Source organism: Gouania willdenowi, chromosome 6, assembly GCF_900634775.1.
Source record: "Gouania willdenowi chromosome 6, fGouWil2.1, whole genome shotgun sequence".
Classification (NCBI taxonomy): Eukaryota; Metazoa; Chordata; class Actinopteri; order Blenniiformes; family Gobiesocidae; genus Gouania; species Gouania willdenowi.
Window position 1 is genome coordinate 22,268,159 of NC_041049.1, and position 16,995 is coordinate 22,285,153.

At 41.7% G+C, this 16,995-nt stretch overlaps 1 protein-coding gene across 2 annotated transcripts in view; it reads left to right on the top strand.

The window, feature by feature from the left end:
- The first annotated feature begins 1,773 nt into the window (after positions 1-1,773).
- The window catches only part of ano2b (anoctamin 2b), a 118,367-nt gene continuing 103,145 nt past the window's right edge, over positions 1,774-16,995 (top strand). The window contains exons 1-3 of one of the 2 annotated variants that reach the window (XM_028451323.1): positions 1,922-1,969; positions 2,061-2,113; positions 15,110-15,312. In XM_028451323.1, coding sequence (XP_028307124.1) covers positions 15,136-15,312 — 177 coding nt within the window. In that variant the 5' untranslated portion in view covers positions 1,922-1,969; positions 2,061-2,113; positions 15,110-15,135. Of the gene's footprint in view, positions 1,970-2,060; positions 2,114-15,109; positions 15,313-16,995 lie in introns of both variants that reach the window. The other variant, XM_028451321.1, reaches the window with a different exon arrangement.

Below are 16,995 nucleotides of genomic sequence, written 5' to 3' on the forward strand. Positions count from 1 at the left end.
TGGTGAAGGCTCAGGAGAGAGACCCACGCCCGCCGGACCTGGAGGGCGTCGAGAGCCGTGATCTGGGACAGCTGCAGATGTGCTGGGGTCCGTGAGCTCTGGCCGTGTGGCACAGAGCTAGTAGCAGGACTGTCACCGGGGTCGTACCAGAGTGAGAGGCCGCTGGAGGCTTACGTGCACGCCTGAGAGGCAACTTTGGAAGGAGCAGCCAGCCGGAGCTGAGGCTCGGGGCTTTCACGCTTTGCAGCAGTGAAGGACAGCACACACGAGCCTGGAGGTGTCAAGTGGTGATGTCCGGGAGCTCTGGACCTGTTGGTGAGAGAACCGTGAGTGAGAGAGCTGCTCAAGGACCAGCGTGCGCCAAAGCGACAATGCTGGAGGAGAGCCGACAGCCGGAGCTGGGGCACTGAATTTCACTTACCTGTGAAGGAGCAGCACTTACCGAGCAGAGCAAGGTAAGTGCTGGTTGCTTCTTAACCTGTTGTGGTCCACGCAATGCGTTTTATACTTACCAGCGCCCAGCGACTCAAAAACCCGAAGGAATCCGCCTCTGGACAGTTTAGCCGATAAGAACGCGAGATGTGCATGAGAGAGAAGAGGTGTCCCCGGCGGATTGGAAAGTTCTATCCAGCCAATCAGGGCTTGGCGGATTGAGAAAAGTGCTTCTGAGGGCTACAGGAAGTGTGTATCCCATAATGAGACATCTCACAAAATATTATGAAATAGAACTGACATAAAACAGACACAGACAGACATTTTTAGCCCCATTATGTTTTATTCAACATAATTCATATTTCTGAGTGGAAGGTGAGTGTGAGCAACCATTCTCAATGTGACGTTCTTTTAGTTTCATTGTTGTTCCTCGTAGCCTGGTAGCCTCTTTTCCTTAGATTTACATTCAAAACGTGTGATTTTTGACATTATATCAGTGGAAAGTGTTGTAAATGTGCTTTTAGTCCTTTTTTTTAGAAATGTGTAGTTTTTTTCCCCACGGCAGACGTCACTAACCTTTGCAGTCCTCAGATTATTATGTCACCTAATTGAAGTGCGTCTGATTGTCAATGGTGGTGGTGATGGTCTTTTCCTAACTCCTCTCCTAACACCTTTCCTTGACCTCGTGATGTCATCCATGGGGTTATGGAAAAGTGGACAGGAAAGGGGATTAAAGGGCCTATTCGGACGCAGCCAATGTTTTTGTACATTCAGAAAGGGTGTCTACTCTGGACCACAGCTGTGTTAGATGAGTGCTTGTTTACTTATTGACTTGACATTCTTGTAAATTAATTCTGTTCATTTAAAATCTCGAAATAAACGATTGATTGATTCAAGCAAAGCAAAGCAAAACCTCTGATTGTGTTTCTCTGATCCATCTCAGGTTTGAAAAACTAAGTAATTTCACTCTATTCTAACGCCTGCTTCTCATTTTATTTGTCCTTATTTGCTTCTCTTGGGTGCTTTTAATTTTCTGTGTAGTGTTTATTTCTGCTCTTAAGTCTTCATGTAACATAACTTAAGGAGCTCACAGGTTGTTTTATTTAATTGTAATCATTTATTTGTTTAGCTAAACCGAAACAGAAGGCACAGTAATTATTGCACATTAGTGTTTGCAATAATCTCTTCCCCACTCCGTGGGCCTGTAATTCCTTATTCCAAGTCCCCAATCAGCCAGCTGGTCTGATAGCCATGAACCTGTTGTGCAGTGCTTTAAGCATGTGTACACAATAGGCTGATCTGTGGTGTTTCTCCTATCCTGCAGCCAGTTGGAGAGGGGTATTATCTGTGCAGAGCTAAGCTTCCTGCACTGAGCTGAAGATTGCACCTCTGAGTCAGAGTGTTACTGCTGTTCCTCTCACCTGCTGCTCACAGCTAAGCAACATGGCCGACTGAAAAGGGAACTCAAGGGAAAGCGAGCCTTGTTTCCTTTTGCTCAGGATGGCTTACCGTAGATCCCCCTCCTTCACCTGTGCAGGTGAGTATCTCAGCGACCTATGGGAAGCCCTGCTTTCTTCCCTTTGTGTGGCCTGTCTGACCTGTCCCTCCTGTGTCTTCACCCAACAAAGGACAGGACCACCATGGAAGAAGCAGCCTTTTGTTGCCTCCCTGTTCCCCTAGTGTGAGTGTGAGTCTGTGTTTGTGTGTGTCAGCAGGCCGCGTGGGGGGGTCGTCTACAGGCAGCTCTGTACGGCTGGCAGGGGATACAGTTGCATGTTTAATTTGATCACGCATTCAGAGCCCTGAGTGCTAATACAGGCCCTGTGTCGGTCTCAGCGTGTGTCCAGGAGGATCCGTAGGGTCACTTCTAAACATAAGTCGTCAATTCCTGAGCATGACGCAACCTCAGACGTGTACAACCCTAAAATAAGCCTCAGACAGGGAGATAATCTGGGTTATAGATAACTTTGCCAATTCAGCTCTGGGTTGCTGCTAATTTAATCACCAACTGATTGAAAGGGTGCACGCTGCAGGGTGACTCCCGAAGTAAAGGTTCCATAGACCGGGGACCACCACTGTATCTGAAGGTGGGTGAAGACAGACATGAACATTGAAGAACAGTCATGTGGAGACAGGGGCCATCTATAAGGAAGAATAAAGGGGAGAGCTTTTTGTGGTCCATCCATAAATGATGGTCCATTGTTCTATGAATCTGTGATAACCGCATTTCTTTATTTATCTGAATAATATCCACTGTTATCCAGAAAGTTTAGTATTATTTGGGCCATTATATATAGTCATCCTAAAGATGTAAATCCTTGTCTTAATCAGAAATTAAAAGTGACCAAAATCACAGAAATTGATAAAAGTTTCGAATGAGATTGGTCAAAAACTGAAAGAAAAAGTTCAAAGTGTCAATATTGGTTTAAAATTGGAAGAAAAGGGTAGGAACAAGTAGTTTAAACTGGCAAATAATAGGCATGACAAATTGTGAATGTGGTTAAATTGGCAAAAATAAGCACAAAATATGGTGGAAAGAGGTTAAAAGTGACAATAACAGGTCGACACGTGCCAAAAATGCCTTGAAGGTAGAAAAAAATGTACAAAAAAAGCATTGAAATTTGATGGAGATTTGGCAGAAATGGGAGAAATATAGCAAAAAATGCATTAAAAGGAGCAAGAAAAAGTGATGAAAATATGTTAAAATATGGCAAGTTTGGTGTAGTTGCAGAAAAAGATGAAAAATAAGCAAAAATGATCTCAAATTGTTCAAAAATGATTTGTAGTGTGTTCAAAGGATCTGGCGAGTCCCTCCCAGTGTCTTGCAATCCCAAACGGGGTCCTGACCCCAAGGTTGAGAACCCTTGTGTTAGAGGGCACAGCTTTGAAAAGATCCAGACAGTCAATATTGATGGGAACAGTGGGATGATTGGACAGCACTTGGATGCCAGCCTTCATCACCACTGAGTTTTCCTGGATGTTTTGTGTTCCAGATTCCAGAGTCAGAATCCTTCATGATGACAGTGAGCAGATTGATCCTCAATAATTACATCCCAGCTGTGACACACACAACTGTCCTTTGGTCATCCACGTAGTTCGTTTACCCAAAATAGCATCGATGGAAAGTTCAATTGGGATGATTAAATGCCCCAATAAAAACTATTAATTTGCTGCAACAATGGCAGCAATTAGATTTGCTTTCAGTTATTTCCAACTGAACCCAGAGGGCAAATAAAAAGATGCCGTATTAAATATAATTCATAGGCTACATTTATTTAACTCACATTTCTTATTGATTGACTTTGAATGTCATTTTAATTTGGCATTAGACCTCTGAGCTGAAAAATGTTAGTTATATCCAAACTAGGAAATATATTTCATTATCTTTAAGGCCTCTCTTAAAAGGCCCATTCTCTACATTTTTTCTTTGGTTGTATTATTTTAAAGCAGTTCTTTTTATATCACACCTTGATGACAAAATGGGATATAAGAAATATAGGAAAATACTAATTTCTGCAATTAATCTAATAAACATTGCTGAAAAAGAGATCATATAGAATGGCTCATTATCACCTCCGCCTCTGGTTTGCGTGCGCCGCATGCCGGTGTGGCGGTCTGGCTGGCCTTGGGGGTGGGTCGGGCGGTTGGGGGACTTTAGCAATAACTGAGGCGCATCGCGCTGGCAGTGTCAAAAAAGGGTGACCTGGGGCGCTTTGGAGGGCTGGGCCGGTGCGCCTGGGGGTTGGCGGTGTGGTGTGCTGCGTCCCCTCGTTGCCCAGAGCGGCCGGGGGTGTGGTCGTTGTCCTCGGGCGTGCTGCTCCCGGTGCTGCTTCTATTTCGGGTCCTTCTGGCCTGGGGTCCGGTCCCTGCTGGCTCTGGGCCTACTGACGGGTGCCCGCTGGCTGCCCATTCGTTGCGGCTCTGGTCGTCTGCCGGGCGTGGGCCTTGACCCCTCTGCTGGGGTCTCGGGCGGGGGGCTCTCTGGGCCCTCCCCTCGCAGGATTGGGTGGGGGTGGTGGGGTGGATGTCGTTGGTGGGGGTTGGGGGCGGTGGCGGAGTACGCCGGCTCCTCAGCTTCTAGGTGCTTTCTCGGGGGTGTATGTGGGGGGCGGTGGCTGCCTCTCGGCTTGGTGTCTTGGGGGCGTCTGGGGGGCTTCTCGGCCGGGGGGGGGGGGGTTGCCTGGGCTCCCTGGCCCCCGCTCTTTCTGCTATTCTGGTTGCGTCCTCGAGTCTGGGGCAGTGTTTGGGTTTACAGTGGCAGTACCTTGCACATACGTCGGTCTACGATGCACTAGCATGCCTTGGACTGTGGGATAAAACTTGTAGTGGGCTTAACTTTAGACACGTTGATCCCAAATACCTGTTTCAGGTATTACCACTCACTCCTTCCCTCTGCCCACAGCCACCACCATTATAGTTAAGCCTCACGCCTACAACTTCACATCTCACTTTACAGTAATCAACTCCTCCCCACCCTTCCATTTCTCTACCTTGAATCACTCCTCCCTGCTCTCTTCTATACTCTGGGTTTAGAGCCCAGGCTGTGACAGAAAGTATCAATGTTAAGAAGCCTGTTCTGCTCCTTGAAAGATGCCCTTTGCTTCTGACTTTTGACTTGAGTATGAAAGAAATGTTCATCTTACACAGTAACAATATGAAATTCAGCTTGAAAAAGGTTTTTTTTTCTCTTTTCTGGGCAAGTTTCACATTCTCTGTTGGGAACATTTGCACCCCAAACACTCCTTCTATCCAAAAACCATCAACATATTTCACATAAAATGTATCCAAGGCATTACAGAATTGAAATAAACACAACACATTATGAACTCAAACCCTTATGGTTGCTTTAAAATAAAATAAAAAAATCCTTGCTGGTCTTTAAGAGGTCAGTATTATGATTAAATACCTTTACAATGGTTTTGCTACAGTGGCATACATCCCTTTAACCTCATTCAGAGACTAAAAGGATGTTTCCTCCGTCCCTTGTTATTCCACATTTTGTAAAAAGTCAGCTCCAAATGGGCGAGTTGTATTTTTCTTGCCTTATGACTCATAAGGGGGAAACTCTTCCTCCTGACAATCCTGGCTCCTCCTGCCCTGTAAGAATGTGAGAATGTGAGCTCCTTCCTCTCAAACTACCTCAATGAGCATCGTCACTGCGGTTTAATATAGAATATACATTATACTTTATTGTCAGATATGTAAAGCTACATACACAAAATGTGTTCTCTACATTTAACCCCTCGCAGTGGGCAGCCACAGTGTAGAACCCAGGGAGCAGTTAGGGTTAATATAAGAGACTGATCAACATCCCACAGTGATGGACCAGGTAGATTCGAACCAGTGAGCCTACGATTATAAACCCGCTCCTTTAACCACTAGGCCACCACTGTCCTTTATCCACAGTTAATATATTTACGTTCAGTATATAGATAATCCAGTATGTAGATAATCCGAAGCGCTCACAATCAGTTCCACTTTTAGTAGCAGTCCCCTCGAAAAGTATTGGAACGGCAAGGTCAACCCATTGACTTCACCAGACTGTTGCAATCTTCATTTGAAATGCTTTTCCAGGCCTTTACTGCAGCCTCTTTCAGTTCTTGTTTGTTTCTGGGGGTTTCTCCCTTCAGTCAAAATTCTCTATTGGGTTAAGGTCCGATGTGACTTGGCCAGTCTTAGACCTTCCACTTTTTCCCCCTGATGAAGTCATTTGTTGTGTTGGCAGTGTGTTTTGGGTCATTGTCTTGTTGCATAATGAAGCTTCTCCTGAACAGTTTGGATGCATTTTTCTTTAAATTCCCAGACAAAATGGTTTTGTAGACTTAAGAATTCTTTCTGCTGCTATTATCATGAGTTACATCATCAATAAAGACTAGTGAACCCATTCCAGACGCAGCCATGCAAGCCCAAGCCATGACATTACCTCCACCATGCTTCACAGATGAGCTTGTGTGTTTTAAGCAGATCCTTTCTTTCTCCATACTTTGGTCTTTCCATCACTTCGGTAGAGGATAATCATGTTCTCATCAGTCCATAAAACTTTGTTCCAAAACTTTTGTGGCTCATCTCTGTACTTCTTTGCAAAATCCAACCTGGCCTTCTGATTCTTTTTTGCTAATGAGTGGTTTGCATCTTGTGGTATGGCCTCTATATTTATTCTCTCAAAGTCTTCTTCGAACAGTGGATTGTAATACCTTCAACCCAGCCCTGTGGAGGTTGGCAGTGATGTCACTGACTGTTGTCTTTGGGTGTTTCTTCACAGCTCTCACAATGTTTCTGTCATCAAATGCTGTTGATACCCTTGGCCGACCTGTTTGATGTCTGCTGCTCAGTACACCAGTAGTTTCTTTTCTTTTTCATGACATTTTAAATTTTTGTATTGGCTATGCCCAATTTTTGTGCAATAGCTCTCATCAATTTTCCCTCTTCTCTCAGCTTCAAAATAGTTTGCTTTTCTCCCATTGACAGCTCTCTGGTCTTCATGTATGCTTAATAGCAAATGCAGTTTTCACAGGTGAAACCCGAAGCCAAAAACAAGAACTATTTAATGTTTAAGCAATCAATCTAAAAGACAACACCTGAGCAACTAGAAACACCCATCAGACATGTTCCAATACTTTGCTCACTTGAAAAGTGGGTGGGTTCAAACAAAAGGTGCTCTGTCCTGAGCTGTTTAACACATCTAGATGTAAATACCATGAAAATGAAGCTGGAATTCTGAACTTTTGTCTCATATTCATGTTTTGATCTGAAACACAAATGTCTTCATTATACAACAAAAACAAAGGAATTGACCTTGCCGTTCCAATACTTTTGGAGGGGACTGTAGATAATCCGAAGCGCAGTGTGAGCGCTCACAATCAGTTCCACTTTTAGTAGCCGTTATACCACCTCGTATCACCTTTGACATGATCTGATGTGTTTGTGACCCAATGCGATGCAGCGATTGGACAAAACTATTACCTTAAATGGACTATGCTTGTGTGATTTACAGTGTTGGGAATGTTACTTTAAAAAAGTGATTAGTTATACTCACTACTTGTTCCAAAAAGTAACTGAGTTAGTAACTGAGTTACTCTATAATAAAAGTAACTCATTACCAAGGAAAGTAACTATTTGCGTTACTGTTAAAAAAAAAAAAAGTTGCTATATGTCAAAGAATTCAGATTTTTTAGATGCGTGTTGTGAGGTGCTTCATTAAATTTGAGTTGCTTACAACCAGGGGTCTGCAACCTGCGGCTCAGGAGCCTCATGTGGCTCTTTGACTCTTTTGCAGTGGCTCCCTAAAGCTTTCAAAAAATATTGAAATCAATAATTATTTTCTTACAGAGGGTATTAATGATTAATGATTTTGAAACCAAATAAAATCACGATATAACAATTTGTCAACCTGCAATAACTCACTTCACGTCCTGAAACATCTACAGACCATTACCTTTTTCCTGCACCTGTGGTTAACTTTAAGTTTTAAATCCCTGGCAAGATAACTAAATCTACTAAAAGTCTATCCTGGAAGTAAATATACATTTGAATTATGTGGGGACAGATTCATTTAACTGCCAACATGCCGGCTAAATATGCACGCTTGATATGTGGCAAGAAATTAGTAATCAGCATGTGTTGACTGACATGTGTTGTCAAATTAAAATTATTTTTTGTAGTCCTTGAAATACATTATCTAAAAAAAAAATTTTTTTTCAAAACATTATTCGATATAATTTTAACTGTATAGAAATGTATACACTATGTTGTTTTCATTAGAAAGGTTTTTTTTTGTTTTTTTTTCGGCTCTGGAAGGACTTTAATCCAGGTGAGATAAGACAAAATGGCTCTTTTGAGAGTAAAGGTTGCAGACCCCTGCTTACAACGGATGTCGCCAAAGTCTTCACTCCTGGATATAATGAACACTTCACATGCACGTTCTTGCCTTTGACCACAATTAATTTAAAGTAGTGTTTGTATCGCCACCTTAAAAATGCCAACTTTTCATCAGACTGCTCCACGCTCGCCATCTCTGCTGCTTCATCCAATCTGCTGTGTGTGCGTGTGCGTGCTGGCACACGTGTAAAAACACTGACTCTGATTGGCTACCATGACACATGACGCCGCCTTAGCCAATCATAATCGCTCACCTTGTTTTTAACCCACCTACTCACTACTGCTGAGTAAGAAGCCAGGGTTGCTTTCAGATCACAGATTATTCAATCAATGGATGTAACGCACCACATTTAACGTTCAGTAACGTTAACGACGTTGTAACGGCGTAAAAAGTAGTTAGTTAGATTACCCCGTTACTGGAAAAAAAACGCTGTTATTCCAAACACTAGTGATTTAGCAGCTTAAAGGGGGTATCATGTTTTTTCAGGTACATAGTACCATTCTATAGCATACTCAAACAACTATGTGATCCACATTTTTGGGGAAAATGCAGCAAATATTAAAAAAAAAAAAGCTTAAAAGAAATTTCCCTCAGTAGCACACGGTTCATGAAGCTTCAATTTCGATTTCGCCTCTGTCTCTTTACGAAACTCCAAGCTTGTCTGACGGGCTCATGAACACGCCCCCTGTTGTTTACTTCTGTTTTTCTGTGTGCTGTATTTGGCTTTCTACATTTTTGAATGGTTATGAAAGTGAGGAATGCTATTGTACGGTCGGAGGAGAAGTGATCTCTCCCCTGTCACTGGCACACACACACACACACACACACACACACACACACACACACACACACACACACACACACACACACACACACACACACGCGCGCTCAACCGTGCTGCTGCTGCTGACTCTGAAGAAGTAGGGATTGCACCCTTTTTAGTGTCAGTGAACTTATTAATCCTCTTTCAAATAAGCTCTTGTTTTAAAGCAGTCATCTGAAAAGTGCCTGGAACAAACATAGCAGGGGGTATTTCATCAAAGTGTTCTCAGTAGAGTCAGGCTTATGGTTTAAACCTGGTTCAGCTAAGCCGTCCGCGACCATGCGGGCTTTTACCATTTCATCAAACTCTTCTCAGCTTGAAGCTCCCCAGCTGAGCCAAGCCAGCTGACAGTGTTTAGCCTAAGTGCACATCCTCATAAGACACATGAGATCGATCACAGATTTAATGATTAGAGAGTGACGGTGCATGCGCTGCAGCTTTTACGATGAATGAGAAGCCAATAGGAACCAATGCTGAGACCAACAGGACGTGACGTCATCTGTTACTGAGCAGTAAAAAATAAAAGACGGACACGTTAAAAAAAAAAAAAAAAAAAGTACCGACTGTGGTTTGAACATTTTAAAAGTAGTAAAGGGTTAAAGAAGGTGTTATTTAGTCAATTTATCACAGAAAACAACTGAAGCATGTGATCACACACTGACCGCGTGCGCTTGATACATTTTTTTTAAACACCTGTCAGCGTTTAATAAAAGAGATGATGTAACTCACAATTAAATGATATGTAATTTATGAGACTTGTGAGTGTGTGATGAATAGTTTGTTGAACTCAGCACTAAATGAACAGCGTGAGCAGCAGCGGTGCAGACGCTGCAGGTGCAGGTGAGCTGTGCACGGGAGGTGAGTGCACATCCCTTAAAGTGATAGTGTATCTTTGTCATTGGGAGCCTTAGTGCTCTGCCCTGTGACTGTCCCTGAAGCCCCTCCCTCTGTGTATATCCACAGCTTTCTCATTATTAATCTCTGATCAGTGAATGGACACATTTATACCGTGCAGTAAACGGAGGCGATGGATAAGCACCTATCCTTATATATTATTACTGATGGTGATACAGTATCTCATTAAAAAATATGGTACATGTAACAAAACAATGATTCTATTGCCATTTGTATGGATTTAAAATCATAATAAAACATTTCCCATGATATTCTGTTAAATTTCCTTTTAAATTACAGTATTAAAGTGGTATTTTAAAAAAAAAAGTATAACAGAACTATTTTTGACTCCTTTTTCCTTTTATAGCTCTTTATTGAGTGTTTTAAAGCATCACTAAATGACTTCTTTAATAATGATGATGTGGTTTCATGAGAGCGCGTCTGCAGCTTAAGCCAAGGCTGCTGCTTAAACCTGGTTGGGAGCAGGTTTGACTCACAGACTGTGTTACTATGGTAACCAAGGTGTTTTCTTGTTGATGAAACCGCTGTTCCAGTTAGAACCCGGTTTAACGGAGCCGGACTCTCAGGTTAAACCTGGACTTAACCCTCAGCTGGGTTTGATGAAATACCCCCCAGATCTTTTTGGGACGAGGGCCGCTTTACTTCCAAAGATAAACTCCAATCATTGTTGACCAATTGTTTCATCCAAAAGAGGGCTGTTTTCTTCGCATCCAAAAATAAATTTTCTCACTGAAGGCATTTTTAAAAATTAAAGGCCGATCGACACGCAGTTATCTCTCAGCTGTTTGCTGTTACTGCAGCTGTTTGAACAGAGCTGGAAGCGGGGGAGGGGTGCAACTTTTATTCACATTTTTATTTTACTTTTTATTTTATTTTAATGCGTACATTAATGAGAACAGAACATAAGCTATGGGTTTCTTACAAAAAGTATTTAAAATAGATAAATTAAAAGCTAAATGTGCGGAGGCAGGTGCTGTGGGAAGAGAACTAGGAGGGGCATCGTCCCCAAGGCGGAGCCTCGTCCCCTCGAACATAACAGCAGGAAAATGGCTGCTAGCAGGAGATTTAAAGACTACTCAAAAATACGTGAATCAATCTAAGCAACACTGGAGGTATGTTTTTCAGGAGGCAATGACACACTAACATGATATAAAGCTTGAAAAAGTGATTTTTACATGATACCCCCCGATGAGTGTTTGAAACAGCTGACTCAAATGACAGTTTATGCCGCTGCTGCTCACACGCACACACACGCACGCACGCACGCACGCACGCACGCACGCACGCACGCACGCACACACACACACACACACACACACACACACACACACACACACCCTGAAGCAGTGTTTGTCAAACTCACAATCACAATAGCTGCTTGACAAGCGGCTATTGTGATCATGAGTCACAATATACAATAGCTGCTTGTATAGCCATGTGTTTTACTGTAATGTGCAGTGTGTGGATAGCAAAAGACAACCGCTATGGCAATCAACTGCTGGAATCCCACACACCAAACACAGACACAGTATAATATTAATGCTAGCCAAGCCCTCTCCAAGAGCGAGGCGTCGAGTCAGTGTCTACAGACACGCCTACTCATTCATATGCATGAAGGCCCCAAAACAGCCTGTTTTTAGGAGTGCTACAGGAGGGCTACAACTCCAGAAAACAGGCAGTTTGGGGAAATAAACCTCAAATACTATGCTGTTGGGGTTTCAGAACAAATGGAGATGGGTGAAAAATAGCATAATACTGGATCTTCAAGGAAAACCACAGAAATATGAAATTGGCTGCTTGAAGTGGGACAAAGTGCATCTGGTTTTTATCGATGACTTGCTTTATTCATGGGGTTTCCTCTATTTCAAGACTCAAACTGGCGACCTTCCAGTGACAGTCCTGCTTGCCTATCTAACCTCCGGGCTTCAGTGCTGTCTTGAAGTGAGCCCAAATAACACAGGCAGAGAAACATAAACAGGCTAGCAAGCTAGCGTGCTAGTTAGCATGTGCATCATTCCTTCCTAGCTGAGCGTTTCATCTTTTACCTGATCTGCTTTTGACCTGTTTCAAAGTACAGTAGGAGAGCCACTGATGATGTTTGAGTGTGTGTGTGTGTGTGTGAGAGGAATCTCTCCACACAACTGAAATCAGAGCAGAGCACATGGCCTGTGCGTTTCTATGGCTACAGCTGTCTGTGTCCTGAAAATACACACGCACGCATGCACGCACGCACGCACCACATTTAAAAGGCAACACTTTGTTGATGCACCAGTTTTTCTGCTAAAAATGGAGAAACGTCTTTCTTGTCGCTGCCCACCAGCTTTGACAAAGACCTTTGCTAAACATGCGTGAGTGACTGACACCTGCATTAATTTGCACAGCAGGAAACACAGCTCTGCCACTTTTTCTAATTGAGGGCAATTAACAGTGAGCAGAAAGTGAAAATGTCATTACTTTGAATGACAAGAAGACACTGCCATGACATGAAGTGTGTCGTAAAAACATTTTAATCACTCCATTGACTTGAAGGTTGAAAGGAAATAACTAAAGTCAATGATTTAAATGACAGGTGCCGTTTGAATGAAATGCCGTAGTTATCTTTAATAGCAGTGTGACGAATATAAAGCATGTAAAATGATTTTTTAAATTTGTATACATACTGAAGGAAACAGGACTGTACTGGAACATTCCTTAAAAAAGGCAGGCAGGCAGCACGAGTGTTTTAGAAAGAAACATTGTATGTGAAATTAATCTATGCCCCAGATGCAAATGGTAAATCCATGTGTGGTAAAATGATAATGAGGTAGATGTTTTATATTGTGTGACATTAGAGAGTGTGTTTAGTTCGGTTGAACAGTGGCTCTCAAAGTTTTTTGGGGATTCCCCACTTTGAATGACGGTCAACTTTCAAGCCCACCTGCGCCCATTGCCCCCCAAATAATCCTCACAAATAATATTTTTTTTTAAATGTATTTATTGGACTTACAGGGAATAAATAACATCATATTTCTTAAAAATAAATAAATCAAAAAACTAACTTCAATCTAATCACCTCCAAAACACAAATGTAAAAGAGCAGCAGTCAAATTTAGGAAATAACGAAATTTTATTTGCAATCTGTGCCAAAAAGCTTCAGAAAACAAAAAAGGAAAGACATTTTTTTAAGTCATCTATTGAAAGTTTGTCTATTGTTCCACTCCATGTGAAGTACTGTACATGCCGACGTAAATCATTATTTTTGCACTTCAGTCCCACGTCACATTTTTTATCCCGGTCTCATAATCTCTAATGCAGTCTAATTATTTGATGCTCTTATGTTTTTCTGCTTCTCATTATTACTTTCTTATAGGATGAAGTGGGTCTGAAAATGAATGGATGGATTATAACTTTCTTTGTGTGTAAGCATTTTGTTTTAGTGTTAATGATCTTTATTGTCAATGAAGAAAGGCATTTAAAGTCCTAGTGGCCTGCTGTAACAACATTATCTTAGTAGAAAATACTACTAGTACTCAACGACCCAATCATTTGGGGTTTGGGAATGGAGTTACTGTTCGGTTATACGTTTCTGATATTTGTGTATTGTGTTTTTACTTCATTCTTACCATGATTTCCAGTGTTTCTTTGCCAGTCAAGAAAGACAGTGTCTTTTGTTCCGGTTTGTTTACCTCCTTTCCCGTGATATGACGTCACTACACAAAACATTTGAGTGTTCCTGTGGAAAGCCACAATAGCAACATCTACCATTGTTTTCGCAACACTTTCAACATGTGGAAACATCAGAAATGTCAGTGTTTTTGGGGGTATGTGGTGTGGATAAGAACAACTTTTGAATGAAATACAAGTTCCGTGATGAAGTTCAGACATACAAGTTTGGATTAAAAATGAAAACACAAGAAATCATACAGGGAGAACATGAAAATTCCACCTAAATGTCTGCTCTAGGTGCTCGCTGGGAGTCAAACACAGACTGTTTTTACCACCTGAGAAATATCTCTAAAGCGAGGCATTTATTATCAAAATCAGATCTCGAACTGGTCATACACGCATTCATATCATCCCGCATTGACTATCGTAATTCTGTTTTCACTTGTTTTGATAAGTCGACCCTAAACAGACTCCAGATTGTACAGAACTCTGCTGCCAGACTTTTAACTGGTGCTCCCAGAACATCCCACATCACCCCCATTCTTTCTACTCTGCACTGGCTTCCAGTTAAGTTTCGAATAGAGTACAAAATCTTAGTTCTTGCTTTCCGAGCGTTACATGGTCAGGCCCCTCAATATATGTCTGACTTGTTGTGCCCCTACACTTCAGGACGAAGCCTTCGGTCTTCAGGTCAGGGTCTCCTAAAGATCCCAAAAACTAAATTTAAAACCTGAGGAGACCTGGCGTTCCAGGCTGTGGCCCCCAGACTCTGGAATAACCTGCACCAGTCTCTCAGGGAGCTCAACTGTGAGGACACTTTTAAAAAACTGCTGAAGACTTTACTTTTCAGAAAAGCTTTTAGTTAACTGGATTTTACTTTTTTTATTGTCCTTTCATGATGTTACTCCTATGATGTAAATGCACCCATGTTTTATTATTCTATTATGATGTTGCACCTGTTGTATTAATTTCTCCACAGCTCTGTACAGTACTTTGTGATTTAATCTGCAAAAAGCACTTTATAAATTAATGACTTTCTTACTTACTTACTTTTTGCTATGGCATTCCAAGTGTGCTATCATGGTAACTAAAGAATCACAACAATCTGGTGTCTTGATGTACCAGCTCGGTGTGTGTCTCCATGCCTGATTGTCATCTGTTCTTTATCACAAATGAAACAAATTGTGTAATTACATGTGAACACATGTACATGTGAGTGGTTACATGTGGATGATTCTAAAGCCTGATAGGAGTTTGAGAGTGAATTATTCTGCTTGTTGTTGTATGACTCTATCCAGCTCTCAGAGGAAACTCTTTAAGGTCCCATTTAGTGGAATCAAACTCCAACTCTGTGTTTTAACCAACATTCCACAAACTCAGTATTAATACACATTTCTAAACTATGTTTCTTTCAGAGTCATGGCCCAATGGAGCAAACTTTATGCGAGTGGCCACAGCGCTCAGTGAATCCTCCTCCATTCAGAGCGATGCCCTGTATCACCTGACCAGGGACGTGTCAGGAGTGGGTATGGACCCCATGTCCTACAGTCTACTAGAACCTGTACCTCAGAAAGAAGAGCCCTGGGGTGAGGAGTCACAAAGACTGCTTCAGTTTTCGGTGAGTCAGGGACTTTTTTTGAGAACAAAAAACGGGTTTTTTTTTTTTTTTTTTTTCTAAACAAAACTGATGATTTTGTGTAAAATTTGCTAATGAGAGTAATGTCATGTGTTTCCTGTGTGTGTTAGAGGTTTTCATTTTGTGTCATTATTTCTTAAGTTTGCAGAACAGGCAGTGGAGCTTCTCATAAAACTGCCAATAGAAATGTAATAGGAAATGTGTGAACATTCACTTTGTATTCTACAAAATAGAGGTTAAGACAATCAACTTGACAATATAAATGAAGTCAAGTTAAGATGAGCTGAAGGCTAACACCGGATTTTCACTGGATGCGTAACTGTTCCGTAACGTCTCAGCTGAGTAACTGCAGCGCAATCAGCAGTTCGTCAATTCCCACTGCCTCCATCTGTATATATAGTGAGTTGTAGTCAAGACTCAATACAATGAGAACCACAAAGCCAAACAAACAATTCATTGTGTCCTTTTAGAGGAACAGAGGAAACCAACTCGGTCCTGCCTTGTATATCGTCAACTTTTGTGGAGAATATTGTGATTCTACCATGGATAAGGTAAATATTTATATGTGAAATACGATCCACTGGCACACTGTCCAGGGTGTACTCTTGCCTAGCTCATGAAGAAAGCTGAGACTGCTCCAAAACTGCTGCGGAACCGCAATGCAGCTGATAGGTTTCCATTAAAGTAAGGCCGTGTCTATCCGTAAGGTTGCCGTATCAATACGCAGCGCCCCTAATTGGCCAGTTTAGGTCACGTGATGGGTTAGTCATTGGCCAGTTTAGGTCACGTGATGGGTCAGTCAAAAACATACACATCTCCCATACTACACATACACGCATACTGACACACACATCTCTGAGACGTTTTTATAGTTTCATAGACCATTGTGAACTTCGCTCCAGTTGTGTTTTCGACTTTACACGACTCCCCCAGCCAAACTATTGGGGTACTGGTATCCGACTTGCACAAGCCATGAGCACACTGCTTCGCCATTGTGCCTGCTCTGAGCAAGTGGGACCTTGTTTACATAGTAACAAATGCTCGGACGTATGATTGAACAATGACGGTTTGTGGGCGGGGTTTTGCGAAAGGTCAATTTGATCCGAAATATATTCACTTCTTTTTTTTTTAACCATACTTTACCTTTACATCCGTAATGTTTTTTTCTTTTTTTTCTTTTAGCATATCTTTAGTATGGTGAGCAATAATATGAAAAATGTGTCAGTGATGGTCAGCTTTAAATAGGTTATAACTCAGTCATTACCTGAAACAAACAGACGCACAAGGCTTCCTTGGCTTCCATGGCTTCCTTGCCTCCGTCAGTCTGCCCCAGGGCAGCTGTGGCTACAATAGTAGCTTACCACCACCAAGTGTGGAGTGAAGGAATAATGCCTTAATTCAGAAAAAGCGCTTTGAGTGTCTATGATAATAATATTGTGATATATAAAATCTAATTCATTATTATTATCATTATTGTTATGACAAACCCCACCTAACCCCACTAGATCTCTCCACATAGCTCCAAAGGTGTCATAATTAAACAAGATATGTCATAATTTAGCTTAATGACACTTTATTCATGTTAATGACAGATAATGACAGCATAATGTCGCCTTATGTATAAAACTTAAAGTAAAGTGTTACCATTTTTTTTCTCTATCTCTT